This window comes from Amblyomma maculatum, chromosome 1 (assembly GCF_055883805.1).
Source record: "Amblyomma maculatum isolate TAMU_Amacu chromosome 1, ASM5588380v1, whole genome shotgun sequence".
Classification (NCBI taxonomy): Eukaryota; Metazoa; Arthropoda; class Arachnida; order Ixodida; family Ixodidae; genus Amblyomma; species Amblyomma maculatum.
This window is the reverse complement of record NC_139344.1, coordinates 70,630,748-70,653,627: the sequence shown is the minus strand read 5'-3', so window position 1 is coordinate 70,653,627 and position 22,880 is coordinate 70,630,748. Positions and strand designations below refer to the sequence as shown.

At 42.0% G+C, this 22,880-nt stretch overlaps 1 protein-coding gene across 4 annotated transcripts in view; it reads left to right on the top strand.

Moving 5' to 3' along the window:
- The first annotated feature begins 84 nt into the window (after positions 1-84).
- The window catches only part of LOC146202765 (phosphatidylserine lipase ABHD16A), a 116,321-nt gene continuing 93,525 nt past the window's right edge, over positions 85-22,880 (top strand). For 3 of the 4 annotated variants that reach the window (XM_084588320.1, XM_084588321.1, XM_084588318.1), the window contains exons 1-4: positions 85-272; positions 5,985-6,053; positions 15,431-15,497; positions 22,046-22,132. In XM_084588320.1, the coding sequence (XP_084444446.1) occupies positions 192-272; positions 5,985-6,053; positions 15,431-15,497; positions 22,046-22,132 (304 nt within the window). In that variant the 5' untranslated portion in view covers positions 85-191. The remainder of the gene's footprint in view (positions 273-5,984; positions 6,054-15,430; positions 15,498-22,045; positions 22,133-22,880) is intronic. The other variant, XM_084588319.1, reaches the window with a different exon arrangement.

Here is a 22,880-nt window from a genome sequence, read left to right as displayed (position 1 = left end):
CAATTTTATTGAATTATTATTAAGGAAAATTATAAATTTAATTGTTACTAAACATTCTGCTTCTCATCGTCTGTACCGAAGCGAAGAGGCTGAAGGGAATCAGTCGGTGCGGCTTTTGCGGGTGCGAAGTGCACCTTTGTGAGGTGCGGGTTGCTGTAGCTTTTACGTCTTGGGTTAAATGCTAGTAAGTGATGAAAATGACTGGAAGCTTCATATTCAAGTATATATACGGGCCTCGCCTTTATAGGATTCACAAGACTGCTGACCGCGAAGTGAGTTGTCTGATTTCTCAAGCAGTGCAGGAGTAGAGTGCGTCTTGAACGCAGCGTTTGTCATTTTAAGCATTTTTCTGTGATGCATCCATGCAGTACGAAACCAATCGTATATATAATTTGATATGCTCGTCTCGCCTTTGTAGAATTCAGAAATGTAGATCGCAAAGTATGTGTGACTATGCTGTCGCGCGTCTCGGACGCTACACTTGTCGCACAGGTTTCGCTGTGTTGCGTTCGTTTGCAAAAAGAAAAAGAAACGAAGTAAATCGACTGAAGGATCCATGTTCTGATATTATATATACAGGCCTTGCTTTTAAAGGAGTCACAAGGGAAAAGTTGGCGAAATGAATTTAGCTGCCTTCTCAAGCGTCTGGGAAGCTGCATTTGTTGCATTGCTTTTATGCAGTATAAAATTGATGGTCTGCGGCGATTGTGAATCCTCATACATGTCAAAAAGGAAATAAAGATGTTGCGCGATAGCCCTTAACTTAATCGCGCTAGATACACTATTTTTTTTTTTTATCATTATTAAAAGTGCGGCGTTGCTTTTTGAGCCATTGTGGCGAAGGTTTTTCGAACGCCGTGGTTTCTTTTTCCTGTCACCTTGTTGAGGAAAAACTTAATTGCAGCTTTTAGTGCAGAGTGTCCCGGTATTATTACGACCTCCCGTTTTCCTTATCTTACGAATAAGAAAAGCGCTCCCAGGAAACTAGTTTCTCGGTTGGGGTTCACTCAGGGTCATGCACATAAAGCGTATACCTCATGCGCTGCATCTGTGTGTAGGCTTGCCTTTATGAGAACCGAGTTGGCAGATCGCTCATCGAAGTACGTATCAGCTGGCAGTTATATCTGGGCTAAATCTTTTTCTCGACCTTGTCGTTTTATCGGGCTATTCTTGGCGGCATGTGTTGTTTTCGCCCCGAGTTAAATTGTGCGCCTCGATGCCGGATCGAAACTTGCGTTTGTTAATTTTTTACACTAACCAAATGAAGGATGTGCAACTGTGGGAACTGGCCTATTATTTAAAGGAGATGATGGAGTACGTGTGCCATTAGGCTTTTTTTTTTTTTGTATCTTGATATATCATTTGAAAATTTTTCACTTTTCATACGGTGTCTGCGTTTCGGAACTTGATAGAGTGAGTGAAGTCCTGTGCTTGAAGCATCGATAAGCTGAGAAAACTATGCGTAAATGTCTCAGTAAAAAGAAAAAAAAGCAACATAATATTCTTATACGAAATTATTTACAGGTTCATATTCATTTCTTTCAATTTTCATATATATATATTTTTTTTTGTGTGTGTGGATTTCATGCACTGTTTACAAGGTTTTAATGCTATAGCATATTCAACTGTTGCACTTTGTGCATAGTGACCCATGATTACTAAACTCACCATGTTTGTAGCACGCATACATATGCGTTTTGCAGTAATGTGTTTATAGCTAACCAATACTTGCATCTAAGGTTTTCTTTTTTTTATCATACCATCTGAACATTGTTAATTATTTATGTATGTTAAAACACCATCAGTAACACACTCTTCATGTTACTGTATTTGATCATGTGACCATGGACAGAACTATGATTAGGGCTGTAATAAGAAGAGTTGTGGTTAGTAAATTGAAAACAAAGGGTTGCTCGTGAACTTGGGAGTGGCTCAGGTAATAAAGTATAACGTGTCATTTAGCCTTGCCTGTTCAGGCTTCAGTGTGTGTGGATGATATTCACTTAGGTAGATACAGTAGCAGCACTCTGGCTTGAAAGCACTGCTTCATGCTACTTGCACAAGGCACCTTGTGCAGATTATCCTTTTATCATCGTGACTAGCTGAGAGCTTCCAGTTTTTGCTCTCATGCAGTTTTAACCATCATAAAGGAAAAGCCTCCATGCCACTATTTGGTTGTTTCTTTTATCAAAAGGGATATACAATCATTTACTAAAGAAAATGTGCACTGTGCAGTCAACAAGGGGTGTGCTGTGCATAGGTGAATGACTACCTGTTAAGCATAAACTTCAATTTTTTCCCCTCTGTGCAAAATAAAAAAGGATTATCTGCCCGCCATGGTGGCTCAGTGTTTGGGGCACTTGGCTTCTGTGCCAGAGAACCTGGCCTACCTGAATAAAAGTTCGAAAGATGCTATTTCTGCATCCCCTCTTAAAGAGGCAAAGTAGTCTTATTATTAAGTTGCTGATCAAGTCATTGAAAAGCAAGTCTCAAAGCAGTGTGATGGCTCCAAAGTATGTTGGTTGGGCAGATGGCAAAGCCGTGATATGGCATAAAACATGTGAATTGCATTATCTTGCAAGTAAACCCATGCACAGAAGTGTCTGCAGTTGCTCTACACACTGTTAATATTTTGTTACTTTTCTCTGCCTGCAATGAAGCTCATTCTTGTGTGAGCCAATATTCTACTGTGCATTACATCATGGTCATGTCAGTAAAAACCAACCTGATGGCAGTACTGCTAACCATGGAATATGAAACCAGCTCCTTTTGCAGATTCATTTTTTTTTTTATTTTATTTTGAAAGTAATAGGCATGCTGCATGAACACATTAGAATGTGATTTAAGTCTAGCGTCTAAAGGTATTTTAGGCCCAGAATGGCACTCAAACTTCACTCATTTCCACGGTGCTCCACAAAAATTGTCCAAGGCAATTGGAAGCTTTATTATTTACTTTCTGCGTGGCTGTAGTACTTCTTTGTCATATCTTTTTTTTTTTGCCATTTGCTTGTTTTTTGTCTATGTGGTATCTACTGTTTATAGTTATCAGGGGCAAGGGAGGAGACACTGCTGTTCAGTTTTAATTAAAGGGGCTGCTATTTAAGCTTCAAAATGGGGAGGTAAATTCCAAAGCCCTGGCTATTTGTGTGCCATAGTGTGCTACTATGTAGGCTGCAGTGAACTAAAGGAAAAGTATTTCACATGATATGTGCCTCTTAACTGAAAGTGAAAGAGCACTGATTAAGGGTATAGGGGGGAAGCCTCAGTTCGCAGGTCAAGCCAACATTTCGACAAGTGGACTTCTCTTCGTTTGGGCAGTACTTTGTATGGGCCCAGACAAAGAACACAAGTCCACTTGTCGAAACGTTGACTCGACCTGCGAACTGAGGTTCCCCCCCCTCTATCCTTGTTCACTGCTCTTTTGTACTGTGTTATCCATCTTCTTCGTCTCATTCTACCTATATTCTTAACTGAAAAGACATATTTACGCATAATTTTTTTTTTAAATTTACAGTATGGAGACAGCATGAAGGGGTGCACATGTTCGTGTTTCAAATACATTTAAAAATCTGTAATATCTTTTTAGTGGTGTGTTAACTGAAATGACATTGAACTGAATGCTGGTGAGAAACGGTGTAGGAGCACAAAGCCAGCAGTTAAGTATGGGTGTTAGGCACACTGGGTCTACTGCGTTTTTCGGTGTTATATTTTTCTCATTTCTGGGGACAAATCACTATAGTAGGTTAATACTTAAAAACACAGCAGTTTGTAGCATTTTTTCATGGTATTTGGCATTCTGTATTATTCCACTGACAATCCACAGCAGTAAATGATGCTAGCTTTGTGATATTTAATCGTATCAAACAAGCTTGAGGCATAATTTCAGACCTTGTAATTTTGTCTAGTGGTCAGCTTTTTGTTTAGGTGATGTTAAAAGCTTTAACATATTGCGGTAGTGGGGTGGTCACTGCAGACTGCAGAGTTAAGACCAGTTTTCTCAGAAGAGTCATTTGAATTCTCCGACTGATCAATTTTTCGTATAATAAGATGCTGTCATAATTCAGTGGATTCCAGCATGGCCCAGCTGACATCAGATGAGACTGAATGTAATGGCATCATTATAGGCCCACCTGCAGCTGGTGATGCCCCTCATTCTGTCTGGGGGACGCAATTCCAGCTTATGATTGCTTCAAAGTGGCATTTTTTTTTAAATCAAGGTCTTCTATTTCTCTCAACATTGAAGGTGTTGGTATGTTCACTGTTGGTGTTTGCTATTTCTCGTTTCAGTGAAGCTAACATAAGCTACACCATTGTTATAAGAGATTGGAACGAAAAGGGTGCAGGTATCTTTCAGGACCCCATTCAGCAATACTAGTCTAATTCTGTTATACATCATTGTATTTAGTTATGTGGGCATACAAAACTTGAAGAATGTGTATGGAATGGGTAAGCTAACAATAACATTAAGTTTTACTTTGTTCTAGTTTTTGATATATTGCAAGAAAGGGGTTTAAGATGTCACTTCGGCAATCGAGACTTTTTCATCAAATAGTGTGGATTTCTTAGTGATCCAATGGATAAGATTTGAATTTTACTTTTGTAAACATTGCCATTTAAATAAAATATTATTTGTTTTGAAATTTTTGTGTTACAAAACAAGGGTAGTGGCAGTAATTGGGCTGCAAGTTTTTGTTTTCTGTGTATTGGTTCTATTGCTTCAAATGAAACCTTGCACACAATGAGTAAAGCTTTTTTTTTATTCAACTGCTTAAAGGAGTACAGAGAACAAATTTTGGTTGCATCTTTCTTTTTATTAGTGATGTGTTAGACATTACTGTATGCGGATCATTTCGGGGTTTTCACCTGTGGCCGTAAGCAATTCATAGCTGAAATTTTTAAGGTGAAAGCCTTTCTAACTTCATGGAATGAAATCCCGTGCGCAAGAGTTATGCGCGAGATCTGTCCTATTCTGCAAGATTCCGCAATATTAGTTCTTGTCTAGCGTTCCTGCCATCTGCAATGCCAGAACGCGCGCCAAGGAACTCTACTTGACAGGAGCAATGGTGTACCATCGAAACACACTTGCTGGAGAAAGTGCAACAGATACTGTGTCTTTCCTTTCCTCTAAACCAATTATAATTATATGTAGCACTGTAATGAACGCCAATAAGAGGCAAATGATAGGAGAGGAAGGGTAGGTTTTTGCCATTAACCTTTAAAGAGACATCTGAGAGACCCTCTAATTTATTTTTCAGTTTTGGTTTCAACAGCCATGTGATGGCTATGACATCAAAGTTAAGCCTAGGTCATGTGAGAGATGAAAAAATGCAGTATAATCGCTGTTTCTTATTCCTATCCTTGAGACAGGCCAGTTTTAATGTTGTGGCGAATTAAAACAATGGAGGATGATTATATCATTGTTTGTTCGTTCAGGATAGAACGAGAGAGTGAAGATGGCTACACAGTATGAAAGAGCAGTGAACAAGAGTAGGGGCGGAGCCTCAGTTTGCATGCCGAGCGAACGTTTCGACTTGTTGAAACGTTGGCTTGCGAACTGAGACTCCCCGTCTACCCTTGCTCAGTGCTCTTTCATAATGTTTGTTTATTCGTCATGTGACCTAGACTTGACTTTGATGTCATAGTGTTCTCTCCGCTGTTGAAAGAAATTCGGTTATGAATTATTTAGTTGTCTTAAGAAACATGTCACATGGTGATTTGTGTACAGCAATGTCTTCCACATAATTACAAAGAATGAAACACAAACCTAGAAACTAAATGTCTATGCTTCTTTAAGTTCATAAACACAGTGAAAAGACAAGGACAAGACAAGGGATGGACGTGCTTGTCCCATTGCCTCTCTGGTCCATGTCTTTTTGCTAAACATTTCTGTGAAAATGACTGACCAACTTGCCAATAGTCAGTGTGCTATCTGCAGTTATTTTATCTTGTGGGATTCAGGTGTCTTCTTGTGTTCCTTTTAACAGGGTCGCAGCTATGAACCTAATGGAGTGGAAGGCTACAGTGATAATATAATACGATCCGTAAGTTTCGCTGTAAGTGTTGGCCACCTGCATCGCTTACTAGTGTTGCTTGGTGTGCTTTTCTACTTCCCTTGTTTGAAGTGTGTTGTCATGTCCTGCATGCCTTGTTTGTCTTTCTTCTTGCCTGGTCTTGCATTGAGCATGTCTTGCTCCTTTGTGACTAATGTTCTGTTATACCATGTTTTCTGCATCAAAATATTTTACCAGTTTACCTGCTTGCATGCAGTGTAATGTGTCTCATAATGAGAAGTATAAAGTAGCTATTGCAGGCTTGCTTTTTCATGCTCTTGAAAGGTGATAATTGTTGATAACTGTGAATGTAACCTGTGAAGTCTGAAAATAAAAATATTATGCAGGGCACAAGGGTTCTATTAGTTCATTTTAGTGTCCTGAGCTGCTATTGTCTGGGCAAATATTTGACCTGAGATAGCTAATGCTACTTCAGTGAATATGCCAAGAATGTTTTGTATTTTGAGCAATGTAGGAGTTATTTAAAAATTATGCTTTTGGTTCAGGTTAACTTCAGATAAAGCAGGCATTTTAAGCAGTTTTAGAGTGTAAACTCTAGTACTGAGTATTTCACTCCCACAGTCAAAAAAAGATATGCTGCAGTATGATTCCATTCACTCTAAAACTGGAGAGGGCAATAGCAAACCTATGCCTTAAATTGGCACTAAACAAATCCTGCATTCAATTGGTAGAGAATAGTTTCTGTAAGCAGATTGAGAGACTAAAGAAAGCAGGCTATCCGCAGCAGGTCATAGTGCCAATTACTGTGACCTTGCTGCAGAAAGTGGAGGGGCACCAAATTAAATGAAAAACGATGTGGCGCCAACAGTAGTACCTTTTGTGCATCGAATGTCGCACAACCTGAAAAAAGTGGCAAATAAGCACAAAGTACTGATTGTGTTCTCGGCCCCCATGAAGCTTGCAAAATATGCCCTGCATAATGATGCAAAAGAAAATAATGTTGGATGCGGGAAACGCCATGCCAATCCCTATGTGAAGTGTTCCAGAGTGATTGTTGAAATTCCTTTTCGTTTGATAAAGTATATATAAGGCAAACGGGCTAATGCGTTAATGAGAGGGCACAGTTCCACGAGCTATCAATTCAGAACACTGCTTACATCTGCCAAAACATTGTAAAAAAACGTAAATGCAAACCAAAGCTGACCAAAATAAAGATATTTGGAAGAAGTCTTGACACTGTAGCACGTGAACTGCTGGAAGCGTTTCACATCGAAAAGAAGGCTGATATCTGTATCAGTGATACTTCTGTGTGCCTGAAGGGGCAAGAACTTTTTTTGCCAACACGTGTGTAATATTACAAGCCTGTGATATGACAAAAGATGACAGAAGTGTATTTATGTATGCGCATTCCTTTTTATGTGTTGCGCTAGAAGTATTCCACTTCGAAAGCATTAACCAACTATCCTGGAAACATACGTTGGTAAAGTTAATAATTTCCTAATTAAAGGAACTGAACATTGGATATTAAGCGTCTGTAATTTTTTCAGCACAATGGAAAGCTTGCTGTTGAAAGTGCTTGATTTCGCAATGGTTTTGTTAGAAACGCAAAAAAAACTTGGTGAGAATTTCTTGGTCAGTACATGTTTGTATGTGGCTTGATGCTCGAAATCATAATCAGCGATCGCGCTGGGGATTGCATGTTGTCAAAAGTTGTGTACTGGAAAAAAAAGACAGTTCTGGCTTCAAAGCACTGTGTCAAGTGCAATACCATTGTTGTCAGCAGTACGAAAGCAACCCACACCAGCTCCCTGAAAAATGCATGAATGTTATACAGCTTTTTTAAAACAGTGAAATTGATTTCACAAATTAATAATATTAGTGTAACAAATAATCTTGTTCTAATCTTTTAGAGGTTAAACTTATAGGGTGTATGATTGCATGCGTGCAAAATTATCGGAGGTGACGGCGGTGCCACAACACCTCGATGTGAGTTGATAAAATCTCTAGTTGGCGATCAAGTTTGCTGTGTAGCTGCGTAACAACTCCTTCGAGTTCAGTCACACTTCAAAATCTCGACGGCTCTCAATGCAATATCCTTTGAAAAAGGCTGTGTGATGGTATAAACTGCACATGCAAACAATAGACATTTTTAGTGTAAAGTAGCATTCATTTCAGTTTCCTCACTGAAAGCTGCTACTGTAGAACATGGGCATATGCCTTGTTGACTTAAGTTCTAGTGGCCCATAGTTACTGATTCATGCAATAAATTTAAAACGGTGTGGTGCCATCTAGTGACAAGAACTAAAAGCACATCATCTGCTTCAAAAGGGAGCATTGCTTTTTATTGAAAGGCGCACTGGGAACAGTAAAATTTAGTAAGACAACATAAACTCTCCTAAATTAAAAAATAATGCTGTGTACTTAAGGAAATCGGTGATTTCTTTCAGAGATGTGGTCACATGAAGGTGTGCACCACCATGGGCGTCAGCAGGGGAGTGCAAAAAGGGCACTTGCCCCCCTTGCATCTTTGCATCTTGCATCTTTTTATGGCGACCATGCACAGTTTTGTGCCGCTGTCTCACATGCAGATTTGAAAACTACTTAGATGACTAGCTGTTCAAGTGGGTGATAGCCAATAAAGAATTCTTGGCTAGCAGACAGCAGTGAGGTGATGCTTCCTGATCTGCAGAGGCATAGGAGAAAAATTCCTCACACTGCATAGCTGTGCCCCTTATTTTATTTTAAAACAGCACTAGAATACAGACAGACAAAAAGAGACAAACGCAATAATACCACCATCACATTGTGTCCCTGTGTTCTTAAGTTAATTTTGAGCTTTGACCGACTGTAATTTGTACGCAACAGGCAGCTAGCTATGCCTTACATCACAAGAAAAGTGACCGTTTTCATTTAAAACCAGCTCTGTTCTTGGCTAGAGTGGTCTTTGTGATCAGAGCGTGGTATCGTACCAATACAGGCGAACTGCTGTTTGTCTTCAGTGTCCTTTTAAAGAATTTTCAGAAGTGTATTTAAGATCTCATTTGAAACTGCGATACTGGGCTTACCATTTGTGTTTATGGTGCAGTGGTTTGGGTGCTTGACTGCTGTGCCCAAGGATGCAGGATTGAATACCTGCCACTTTTTGATGGAAATGAAAACAAGGTGCCCATGTGCTGTGCGATGTCAGTGCTTCATTAAAGGTGGTCGTAATTTCCGGAGCCCTCTACTATGTTTTCTGTTATAACCCAAGTCTTGTTAGGTCGTCAAACCCCATAAGCCGAACCATCTGCATTAATGACCGTCAGTTTTTTAAACTTGTGCCGTAAAAGAAATAAAAAAGCTGCTTAATTAATAATAAAAAAGCTGCTTACTTAATATTACTTAGTTGCTTTTAATTTCACTCATCACGGAGAGAATGTCTACCTAATACTACTTACGCAGGCCAACTGCACTGACATGTCTTTTAGGTGTTTTAAAGAACTATTCGCTAAAGAGACATAAGGTTGGGGAGGGAGAGGGCAGCCACCACCTTAACTCAGTTAGCAGAGCATGTCACGTGACATGCAAAGGTCATGGGCTGGAATCAGGTGGCATGAGGTTGTCATTCCTCCTACTTTTTACTAAATTATTTTTCTCTTGAGAACAATTTAAACTACTCATGTTCTAGGGACCAATGGCACAATAAGAAAACATATCCTTAAATTTTCTTCGATACATATATTTCGTGAAATTCTGTTATAAAAACTATGGTGTGCCCTTGTGCCGAGTAAAACATCTGGGTCTTTTGCTGCAGGTGTTGAATTGGGGGCATGATGGCAGGTATTGGCAGAGGCATTTTTTTTGTCATGCTGTTTTGATGAATTCAAACTACATGATGACCCCTTGTAGTAAGTTGCAGATAAGATGAGTGTGCATTTGATGCATTCAAAATTTATAGTACTGTTTCATTTCCCATAGTTTTTATTACCAATTTTTTGCGTGAATTCTGTGATCCCTTTTGGTTAAAAGTGCACTACTGGGACACATAATTACATTTGATGTGTTTTTCCTAGTCATACATACTTTATGTTGTTGTCATTTACCGTTTGATGTGCTAGAAGGCTAATGCCTGATAATTTAACTTGCTTGCTCCTTTGATTAATTTAGCATGAAGTTCCGGCTGGCTGGCATTTAACATGCATGTTTGGGGAGCTTGGGGCTCAGCGCCGGCATTTGTTTTATTAATGCGACAGTGTTAAGTCTCCTGTTAGGGAAGAACCTGACAATGCCAGTTGCCGGCATTGGCTCGAGAAGAAAATCTCGAAAAGGTTTGATGTCAGATGTGAAGCAGTGTAATTGAAAAGTAAATGGAAAATTTAGGGTGGGTCAGATAGGAATCGAATCCAGGACCCTTGAATCCCGTGTCAGACACGTTAGCCATAGAACATGCAGGCATATTTGTGTGACATGGTTAAAGTGGGGCTTTGTAACTATGGTTTGGTGGTCTTGCACATAATAGGGTAATTTGTGACTGTATGCTAAGGAGTGTGGGTGAGATATTGGTGTCACAAATTAAGGGAACAGTTATCAAGCAAGTAGCAAAGTGCGTGCCGGCGAAGCGTGAGTATACACATACAAGGATTCACAAGAGCCACTTGCGTGTCCCATTAACTCTGTTGCATCATACTCTTAAAGGGACAAAACACTGGGACTTAGGTCTCGATCTTTGTTCGCCAGAGTGCAAAGATTGATGTTTAAAATGTTCAATTCCATAATGGTTTTGTTAGAAACGCTGTAGAAACTTTTTACCGGGAACTTTTCGATCAATGCATGCGCCCGTTTTTATGTAGTTCGATGTTGGAAACCATGAGCAGCGACCGCGATGACGACGAGTGTGGTGGTCGACAAAAAAGACGTACCGGAAACAAATATGACTTTCACTCGCCAGACAGTAATCAGACATTTTTTGCATAGAGTAACATTCTTTTCAGTTTCACATTCAATGCTGTTACGGCACAATAACGCACGCCCTCATCGATGAAAGTTTCGGTGGGCACTGTCATCGCTTCATTCACGAAATTGCAAACACTGTGGCGCCATCTAGTGGCAAAACCTGAAAGCATAACCTTTGCAGCGCGAAAGCAGGGGTGGTTTTCAGTTAATGGCCAGCACTGCTAGAAGAAAAAAGAACAGTGCACAGTTATGAAAATCGGCAATATTTTGCTGACATGTAGTCACGTGGGGGGCTACACTGAAAGTACTAGGGTTTCTCCGCTAGATAGCGCCTCAGTTGTTTTTATGCAATTTTCAATGCCAAATTAAAATTGTAAAGCCTCTTTTCTTTCATATTGTAATGCTCAATCTGTACTATATGAGGCAAGATTTTTCATCTCCATCATAATCTCATGACATATTTTGGCCAGTGTTCTGTCCCTTTAATGGTGAACCTTAACTGCCCCCCAGTTATTTTTGAAATGCATAAGCATTCTAGGCAACTCCCACAGCAAAACCAGTCTTTCTGCAACGTAACACGTTGGATGATCCTCACATGTACTCAAGGGCCGCAAGACATATATAGAAGATGCAACAATAATGCAAATAATAGTAGTTAGTACTTACTACTTATAGTATCTACTAGTTAACACTAAATTAGTCTATTTGATTTTTATTGTTAATTGAAATAAATTAGTTGATAGTTAGTCAGTTATTTAATTAGATAATTTGTTAATACCTAACTAGTATTTTACTGCCACTCAACCACACCACGTGACTGACTGCCAGCCACAAATCATGTCAGTGTACGCTTATATGTGCATATGTATGCTTACACATGCATTGACAGTTTCTTCGAAATTTCTGCATATTTTTAATCTCCCTATCCACACCAGCCTCTGAGAATACACTTTTTCATGTCAGACTCTAGTACATTTTCTTCGAAGTGGTGTTTGCAACTGACAAAAAAATACCTGCTCTGGAGCTTTCTTGCTGAACTGAATTCACTTTTTGCTTGGTACCTGGGTTATTTCATTCTTCATCTACAAAAGTAGCATTCCAGTACACTTAGAAACACTAAAATTCAAACTGTCTGGAAAGAGCAGTTTGTTATGCACTATGCAGAAATGGAACTGCTGACATATTTGAACTCTCAGACATGGCTGGCAGTCATGCAGTATGAACACCATTTCCTGATGTGTTCTAGGGACGAGTAACAAGAATGTGTAAATGCCCATTGTATACGAATGCAGTTCATGTGACCTGGCTAGAGAACAAATGTTTACAAGCTGTGCAGTAGTTCCATGCAAGGAGTAAAACCTCTTTATAGTAAAGTCACTGGGACAAGCAAAAATCTTTACTATATCAGGGTCTTTACTACAGGGTCTTGAATACTTGAGGGCTGGGATTTAAAAAATTGCTATGCAAAATCTACTACCCCATTCGAGCTGAAATAACGTTCAAAAAGTAGCAAAATATTGTCTACGTTATCTGATAAGTGATTCAATATCGGTACTTGCCTAGATTTTCCGAAATCGAGGAAAAACTGCTCTCGGTGGCGTGCACAATTTTCGCAGAAGAGAGTCGAAACGCTGCTTTGACATGGTGCGTCATCTGTCGAGCAGTGAGGCAAGCTCCATCCCGGCCGTTGGCGCACTTGCCTCGCTGCCCGACAGATGACCCACCATGTCAAAGCAGCGTTTCGACTCTCTTCTGCGAAAATTGTGCACGCCACCGAGAGCAGTCTTTTTCTCAATTTCGGGAAATCTAGGCAAGTACCGATGTTAATCACTTATCAGGCAACGTAGACTATATTTTGCTACTTTGTGAACGTTATTTCAGCTCGAATGGGGTAGTAAATTTTGCATAAGAATTTTTTAAATCCCAGCCCCCAAATATTCAACACCCTGTATATCAGTTATTGGTGATGACATTATCCTAAGATGCTGTCTGGTAGTTGAATAGGCACTTACTGAACACATCTTGTTGCTTAATGAAAACAACACTGAAATACCTTCCATCTTGTCCTTATCATCTCCTAGTGCAATTCTTTTTTTTTTTTCCAGTTTAAAAATTTTTTACATCTTGAAAAAGTACCTCTTAAGCATGAGGACAACGCAGCTACAAATACAACCAAGTAGGATTTAATGTGAAAACCAAAGCCTTGCATGAATTCGGTGTCAAGTTTTGATGTTTCTGTCTTTTAAAAAGCAATAAATGATAAATGGGCGTGGCAGTCAAGTGCTGCAAGACCGCACATGCTGCGCCTCCACTTCTTGCCTCTGCTGCCTCGTGCTGCACAGTGCTGTTAATGTATGCCCAATTCTTCCCGTTTCCTTTTTCTTGCTGCGCTTTTACTATCCTTTACTTTCTGAACGGACCGCACTGCCTCCTTTCCATTTTTGTAAACAGCTTTACTTTTTTTTTTTTCCCCTACGCGCTGCGTGCTTTCTCACAAGGCTCCCGTAAAGTAGTCTTCTCCTGAATACTGCTAAGCCTGGTGGTAAAGCCACCTAAAGAACTCTGGGTGTTACCTTTTTTTTTTTTTTTTTTTTTTTCAAATGCAAAAAAATATTTGCCTCATGATTCTAGGTAGTGCACGGGCGGCGATTTCATATCGTGGGAGTCGTCGCTGCAGCCAGGTGCACTTTAACCGATTTTTGCCAAAAATGTCCTTACTATAAAGGGGGAAAAATGTACAGTTCTCTGTTGAAGATGAACTGGGACTTCACTTTCACTTTACTATATCAGGGTTTTTATTATATCGGAGTTTACTATAGCGGGGTTCTACTTAAAGAAAATGTTTTCCCGACTAGCGTGGAGATTGTTTTGACAAAGCTTCTTCACTGCAATACATATAGTTTATAGGCAGTAATAAAACTATCATGCAGCATATTTTTACTTTGACTGCTTTAGGGTACAAATTCCTCTGAAAGTGTACTAGATGCATAAATGCAGGTTCTGTTAAGTTTAGTTTACTCATTTTCCAGATAAATTTTTATTAAGTGTACAGTATACTTGGTCCATAAACATCTGATAAGATGTTTGTGGTTTGAGAGCATGGTAAGACATGAGAAATAAAAAACAAAGCAAGCACACCTGCATAAAGAAGAGACAGTACTAGGAGTTATGTTGAGTTTGTGATTTTGGCAAGCTGGTACTGATTCAGTCAAATTATGGTTTAAGTTTTTTTTTTTAGAGCGCAGCTCTTTGGCGCCCGTTTCTGCGTTTTGCGTCGCTCTCACCGTTGTCCCTCGTAACCAGCTCCGCAGCCGGGGCAGCGCTCTCCTACTGCCACCATTCGCCACTGCATGTATCCTCCCCCCCCCTCCCCTCCCCTCTCTTCCTCCATGGCTGCGACTGCACGTGCTCCTGCCGCCGCCGTTCGCCGCTGCGTGTACCCATCCCCCCCCCCCCCCCCCTTTCTTCCTTCGTGGCGGTGATGGTGGTCTCCGATTGCCGAAGCGCCGGCTCGGCATCAGCGGATCACGGTGCATGCATCCCAAGCCGAAACGCAGAGCCACGTTGACTTGACTCGCTAGCGGCGTCAGCGACATCAGTCAGTCGCTGCTAACTTAATTGCTCTCTTAGCTCCTCCTCCAGTGCCCCCTCCTGTGCGGCGGCATTCAGAGCGCTGGATCAGGTGGCGGCGGATCTCGATATCTGCATCACCCGAGCCAAAATGCATAGTCGCTGCCATTTGCCACTGAGCTGTGCTCAAATTTCACATTAGGAAGTAACGTAATTGTCGGCAATTTTTTTGTTTGTTTCTAGTTGGGCCTTACAGTACTATTTTTCTTATGGTACAAGTTTTCTTATGGCGCTGTTTTTGTGCATATCTGTAATGTTTGTTGGGCTATACCACCATCATAGCTATTTTTGCAATTTACTCTGAGTGCTGCAGTAGAAGGGAAAAAATATGTTAGAGAAATCTGAGAATGTCACCAACATGGCTGGGAAGTTCATCATTAAATGGCCTACCAGTGGTGAGCTTGCAGTGCATGCAACAACTTGCATGAACTTTTAGTGTCCACTTGTGTGGAGCCACAATATCTTCATCATTAATTCTTCTCACAGGGCACTGTGCATGTGATCGTTTTACATGTTCTAGCCCTTCTGTTTATTTCATGGCACTACTATCCTTCTGGGCATAGGCTTTCAGCATGTATGGCTTTGTCACTTAGTAAGCAAGCAGGGTGGCTGTTAGGTACATCCTGTTTTAGTGGCATGCTTGATGTTGGTTTTTGTTGTACTTGCAAGTGTATACTTTAGCACGTTTAATTCTGAGCAGTGCATGCCCGCTTCAGGCTGTGGTAGGAAGGTTACTTTAATATAAGTCTTATGTGGCTTTTTTAGTGCTGCTGCGTATGTACACATTTTTTAAGCATAATTAAACTTCTACCATGACTTAGAGATGTCCCCTGTTCTTTTGTTTTTGATTTTTGCAGCTCTCACTGGCTTGGTCTATAGGTGTCTACACTTCACCTATAATAGCTGCAGTCCTGTACCGAAGAGGTAAGGCATAGAGCTGAAGGAATCCAGTTTGAAACTTGGTCATGGTTATAAACATGAATTTTAATTTTTCTTGTTGTGTAGTAGGTGCAATGATGTACCTCACTTTTTTTTTCATTTCTGTTTGCACACGTAACTGTTCGTCTATAAAATTTCCATGTGCATGTGGTATCTAGTGCTTCATACATTATGGTGAAGACGTCCATTTCAGATGACTGCTGCACCATTTCAAGCATGAAAAATTATTAAAGTGTTGGCTGTTGTTTGGGACAGCGATGTCCAGTGAAGTATTGCTGGGGGGCTTGCATAAAACTGATCAGGGCTTCTCCCTCATGAAAAAGAAAAAGGGCTCCAACCTAACAGGTGTCTTGTCTTTCAGATTTATGTTGTCAGTGTTTCTGTAGGCAAGCCCACATTTACCTTAAGTCTGAGTGCTCATATAGCATTGAATTTCCTTAAAAGAGGAGCAATGCTTTGTTTTCTTGATATTTTTTTCCTGCAATTACAGTAGCCGACGGGTAATTCGGACTCCAATAATTCGGACTTGTAGGATATTTCGGACTTCAGTGAGGCACCGTCAGTCACCCCATAGAAGCGCATACATATTCGCGACGGATATTTCGGACTTTAAAAGTCCGAAAGTTCGATTTTTCGGACTAATTTCAGTCCCCTGCAGGCCAAAATCTGCCATCTTATCGGCTTTTCGCCGGCGCAACAAGCGCCATCTTGGATTGAAGTGGATTGGCTCTGCAGTTGGATTGGCTTGACATTGTTTCGGTGCCCTATTTTTGCCAGGAGAGGCCCCTGCAATCTCTGCCACTTCGAGGTGGCAGTCGGATTGTCATCGCCGTCAACCTGCAATAATCTTAGGGGATATGAATGCCCATATGGAATTTTTTGATGGAGCTACCGATACGACAGGCAAAATGTTAGGAACATTTTGTGAAACCCAGGATCTCACAATAGTTAATTCAGAAATAAAGTGTGAGGGAAAAATAACATGGGAAAGAAATAACTCTCATTCCACAATCGACTATTCTCTGATGTCCCACAAGCTGTATGACAGGTTAGTAGGTATGGAAATTGATGAAGAAGGGGCGAAGAGCTTAGGAAGCGATCACAAAAGAATTAAACTCCAATTTGGCGGGACAGCGGCTGCAACAAAAATGCAGGTATGTGAAAGCAACCAGAAACTCAATGATATGCAGTTGGAAAAAGGGTCAAAGTGCATTGAAGACATAGTAAATCAACAACCAAATAGAGAATGGACATACGATGACCTAGTAGAAGTATTTAAAAGAGAGCTAAAAAAGGGCAAGATTAGAAGAGGAAAGAGAAAATATAAACCAAAAAGCTGGTGGGATGCTGAAGTTAAAGCAGCCATAACGAGGCGTCAAGAGGCATCCAGAGAGCACAGATTACCAAAGGAGGGGAGCCACACCAAGGGAAGTAGAATCCAAATGGGAGGAGTACCTTGAGAGAAAAAGGGAGGCGTCAACCTTAATCCAAATTAAAATAGGAAAAGCTGGGGTCCAGTGGATGATGGACATAAGTAAAAAAGATAAAAATGCTGCAAAGAGGTTTTGGAACCACATAAGGCTACAAGCAAAAAAGACGGAAGGGGTCCAACACTCACTGACCACACAGGAAGGAAAAAGAGTGGAGGGAGAGGAAGCACAGGAATATGTTAGGCGCACAATAGAAACAGCCTTTGCCAGTCTGGAAGTGAATGCCGCAGAAGAAATGGAGAATAATGAGGACCACAGGGACGAGGAGCAAGAATACAAGGAGATGACAGCAAGACAATGGGAAAGAATAGAACGGAAGGTCCCCTTGGGAACAGCGACAGGACCAGATAGCATACCCATGGGATTGATTACCAGATTAGGACAAAAAAGCAAAGTAAAATTGCGACAGTTGATTGAACAAACAATAAAGGGCGGTCAAGTACCAAAAGATTGGAAATTAAGCAGGATGAGACTAATATACAAAGGCAAGGGAAGCAGAGATAACATAAAGTACTATCGGCCAATCACAGTTACATCAGTTATATACAGGGTAGCAATGCAGTTAGTAAAAGTAATGATGGAGGAATGGGCAGAAGGAGGGAATATCCTCGGAGAACTACAAAATGGTTTCCGCAAGGACAGAAGACTAGAGGATAATTTATTTGTGGTTACCCAGTGTATAGAAACAGCAGCTGCAAGTCAGAGACCATTATGGATAGCGTTTTTAGATATTAAAGGGGCATACGACAGTGTAGATCAGAAAAAACTGTGGGACCAGTTGAAGGAATATGGCCTGAATAAAAACCTGGTTCAGTTCATACAAGAAGTGTATGCAGATAATGAGGCAGTGATAGTATGGGAGACGGAAACAACAAAACCAGCAAAAATAAAAAGGGGGCTTAGGCAAGGGTGCCCACTGTCACCGCTGCTTTTCATGATATACATGAGCCAAATGGAAAGGCGCCTGGAGGAAAGTAATAAGGGATTCGATGCAAGCTATATGTAGGGAGGACAGAAAGTAACACAAGTTCTACCAGGATTGATGTACGCGGATGACATTGTACTGCTGGCACATAAGAGGGATGGGTTGCAGGAGCTGCTTAAGATCTGTGGAGAAGAGGGCGAAAAGCTGAGACTGCAATTTAGCAGTGAAAAATCAGGAATAATGGTATTTAATGATGAAAGGGGGGCCGTGCTGGAAATACAAGGCACCAAGGTTGAACATGTGGAGAGCTATAAATACCTGGGCATATGGATCAACGAAGGAAAAAATTACCTAGAAAAGCATGAAGGAATTACGATAGACAAAGGGAAAAGGAGTTCGGATATTATGAAACACAGGGCCCTCTGGAATTATAACAGGTATGAGGTTGTTAGAGGGGTATGGAAGGGTGTTATGGTACCAGGACTCACTTTTGGAAATGCAGTCCTGTGCATGAAATCAGAAGTACAGTCAGGCCTTGAAATCAGACAGAGAAAGGTAGGTAGATTGGCATTGGGAGCACATGGCAACACACCTAATGAAGGAGTCCAGGGAGATATGGGCTGGGCATCATTTGAGGTTAGAGAGGCAATTAGCAAACTAAAATATGATCAGAGACTAACCGAAATGGAGGAATCAAGGTGGGCACGAAAAATGTACAAGCACCTCTTCATGAAAAGCCTGAATACGAAATGGACTAACAGAACCCGAAAGCTCAGATTTAAGTACCTAGAGTTTGGAGATACACCGCAGCAAAACAGCAGCATTGAAAAGCAGGTAAAGGAGGCAGAAAAGAAACTGTGGGAGGAAAGAATGCAAGGAAAATCAGCATTGAGTATGTATAGAACTCGAAAACAGGATATAAAGAAAGAAAGTTTATTCGACAACTCACGAGGAAGCTCATTGCTGTTTGAGGCTAGGACAGGGGCCCTCAGAACAAAAACGTACAGGAAAAAATTTCAGGAAGTAGATATATTATGCGCGGCGTGCGGAACTGAGGAGGAAACAACGGAACATGTTGTTCTAAGGTGCCAAAAACTTCGTCCTGCCCTTCCCGCGGAAAAAGCGGCAGATCTGGAGAGAGCGCTGGGATTTGCTGGGGAAGATGGACGAATGGATGAGGAACGCGTTCTGATAACAAAAGAGAGGTTAGAGGATTGGTGGAAAAAGTCAAGAGAATAAAGAGAGGAAAAAAAGGGAGGGGGGCAGATACGGACGAATTAGAAGCTAAAAATGGGGAAGAGATAAATATATTTCTTTTAATTTTTTGGCTAGGCGGCGCAAGCTGCCGCCCGATTCAAAGGGCAGAGCCACTATCATCCATCCATCCATCATCCATCCATCGCCAACGCTGACGCGGGCAGCTATCTCTTTGTGCTTTGTCTCATACGTCCGCCGTGTTGTCACACGAGTTTCTCCGACCGCGTCAACCGAGTGGCGCGCCGTCAATCCTTTGGCCGTTTTGTGATTGCGTCCGGCGGTTCCACCGCTCTGAACGAAAAGTGCCTAATTTTTGCGTGTTTGACGAGTGGTGTGGTGCGCACTCGGGCTGTGGACATGGCCCCGCCGGTGCTGCCGGGTCCGTCAAAGAAGCGTGGGAGCTATTCTACCATGACCCTTGAGAAAAAGGCAGCGATCATAAAGCTAGTGCTGAGTGGGCGAACGCAAGCTGACGTGGCCAAGGAGTTCGCACTGTCGAAGCAAACTATTTCGGATTACGTGAAAAATAAGGCGAAGATTTTTTCCGCCTTTGAGGCGTCCCACAGCAGCAGCCAGAAGAACGACAGGAAAGGCGACCACCCCGAATTGGAGAAGGCCTTGCTACTCTGGCTTAAAGCTGCTTTAGCGAAAAACCTTCCAGTGTCGGGCGACACGTTGAAGGAAAAGGCAGAGAGCCTGGCCGTGAAAATGAGAATTGAAAAATTAAAGTTCACGGACGGATGGCTCCGCGGTTTCAAGAAGAGACACGGTGTGTCTTTTAAGAAGATGTGCGGGGAGAGCGGAGCCGCCAACCCAGCCACGGTAGCAGACTACCGTCAGACGAAGTTGAAGCCCTTGTTGAGCCAGTACAGCCCGGAGGACACCTTCAACTGTGACGAGACCGGCCTCTTCTTCAAGATGTTGCCTGACCGCACCCTCTCTTTTTCGGGTGACTCCTGTTCAGGGGGCCGCCACAGCAAGGAAAGGATAACAGTAATGGTAGGTGCAAATGCCACTGGCACTGAGAAGCTGCCACTTCTTGTGATAGGCAAATCCAAAAATCCTAGGTGTTTTAAGGGCGCGAAGAACCTTCCCGTGTGGTACTGCAGCAACTCCAAGGCATGGATCACTCATGCTTTGTTTGAAGATTACGTGCGTCGACTCGACCGAAGTTTCGAGCGGCAGGGGCGACAAGTTATTATTTTCGTTGATAACTGCGCGGCTCACGGCACCTTCGACAACCTGAAAGCCATTCAGCTCGAATACCTGCCACCAAACACCACCAGCGTGCTCCAACCAATGGACCAGGGGGTGATCAAAAACCTTAAGGTGCATTATCGGACCCGTCTTCTGCGGCGCACAGTCCTTTGTTTTGACAACGGGAAAAAGTACGCCACGGATCTTTTTGCGGCGGTTAGCATGCTGGCTGACGCGTGGAAGGCAGTGAGAGCGGAAACAATTGCTAATTGCTTCAGGCACGCTGGATTCTCCGCCGATGAAGTCGATGACGTAGAAGACTGCAACGATTCTGAGGATTTGACTGCAGACAGTGGCGAAGACCTCATCGTTGACCTTCGCGGGAACGGAATGGACATTCCAACGGGCTCCACGTTCCGCGAGTTTGTTGAAGTGGACGACGGCCTCGATATGTGTGCGGACCTCACGGACGACGAACTTGTACGCCAGGTTCTTCAACCTGAAGACGAGTCGGACTCCGACGACGACTCGGGCGGCCTACCACAGCCATCGCTTGCACAAATTACGAACGCTGTGAACTTGCTGTCTAGCGTGTACAGCGAAACGACAACTTTGGCGCAAATACAAGCGCAAATCGTCGCCAGCAAAAGAAATTTGCCGCAAGGTAAAATCGGCGACTTTTTTAAGCCGATTTCCTCTGAATAAAGTGATTTTTTGTGCTTCACGGATTTTTCGGACTGTTCGATTATTCGGACCATTTTTCGGGTCCCTTCAAGTCCGAAAAAACGGTCGGCGACTGTATATAATATGTAATAGGGCGTAGAATGTGGATACGCCTTCGTCGCACACACTGGAGCGGCGCCTAGAAGCGCGCCGCTTGCGGAGCTCATCGTAGCTCTGGCAAAGCTTCACGATTTCACTAACGCTGGTGGGATCTTTCGCTACCAGCATCTGGAAGGCGTCCTCAGTAATGCCCTCGAGGATGTAGCGGATTTTGTTTGCTTCCGGCATGGCCGAGTCGACTCGTTTGCAGAGATCAACAATGTCTTCTATGTAGCTGGTAAAGGTCTCATCAGCGCGCTGAACACGATCGTGTAAACGTTGTTCGGCACGAAGCTTACGCACTGCCGGGCGGCCGAACACTTCTGCGAAATTCTTTTTAAATTCCGACCAAGATGACAGGTCAGCCTCATGGTTGCGAAACCAGAGGTTCGCCACGTCCGTCAGATAGAATATGACGTTACTGAGCTTGTATGAGTCATCCCACTTGTTGTAGCTGCTTACTCTTTCATACAATGACAGCCAGTCGTCGACATCTTAATCAGCCGTGCCACTGAAGAGGCAAGGGTCACGCTGGCGCACGACGCCAGAACACATAATCGTGGGTGGAACGGCCGGCAGCGTCGAAGTGGACTCGTCTTGCATGGCGGTCGTAGAGGGCAATGTACGGCTTCGCAGTTCCAGTTTGGATGGGATCGTTTCCGGCACCTCCACCAATTGTAATAGGGCGTTTATTGACGCTCAGATGGAGAGCTGTGAGGAGAGGACCTTGCAACGGCGAGCCCAGCATACTTCTTCTTTGTCTTCGTCGCACAACGCACTGGTGCATGTCGATGGCTGAAGTTCTGACTATCACAGTACAAATATTGCTTTCTCCTCTGCAGGCTATGTCACATTTGAAGGAGTTTATTCTCTGACCAGGCTGGCTGGTGTGATATGCGTGGTCATGGTTGGCACAATTTGCTTAAGAGGTATGTCTGATGACCTAACGCAGTTGTACAAGTTCATTTTGTTTTCTCTTTTACTGTTATCAGTAGTTTCCAAATCAGGTGTTTTTGTGGTGTTTGTGAGGAGCAAAGTGTTTTGTGTCATTGTCTAATTTTGGAAGCATTCTGCAAGATTTGAATAATTAAAATAGTGACTCTACTGCTTATTATAGTACTAGCATCCTTGGTGTCATAGATAGCTGAAGAGGGTTCTCACACAGCTCCCACTCTCCCCTTTACATCTCATTCTGTGCAACATTTGTAGTATCGCACGGACGAGTGTGGTTATGGCACAGTCTCAAGTATAGATTACACTTAACATAAATAACTAAGAAAGTAAAAGATTGAAGAGTCGTCGCCATAGCTCAGTCATTAGGGCACTAGACTGTAAATTGTGGGTTCAGATTCCAGCAGTGACATGGTTTTTTTTTTCTTCTAATTGATTATTGATTATCTTCATAATTACATTATTAATTCACATTTATTGATACAAAAATAGTGAAAAATTCCCTATAGTTGCTTTTGTGTCAGTGGCTGTTTGCTCCCTTTGTATGCAAACATACTAGTCAATAGCAATGACTCTGTTATCTCTAATAAGAGATTAATATCTTTGTACAAGCTATTGCATTAGTGTTTTATAAACATTCAGGTAACCAGAGAAAATGTTTTCAAGCTTTTTTGTGTCTTCTATCATAGGGTGGAGATTTTGTGTGTGTAAATTTTCTAGTGATAT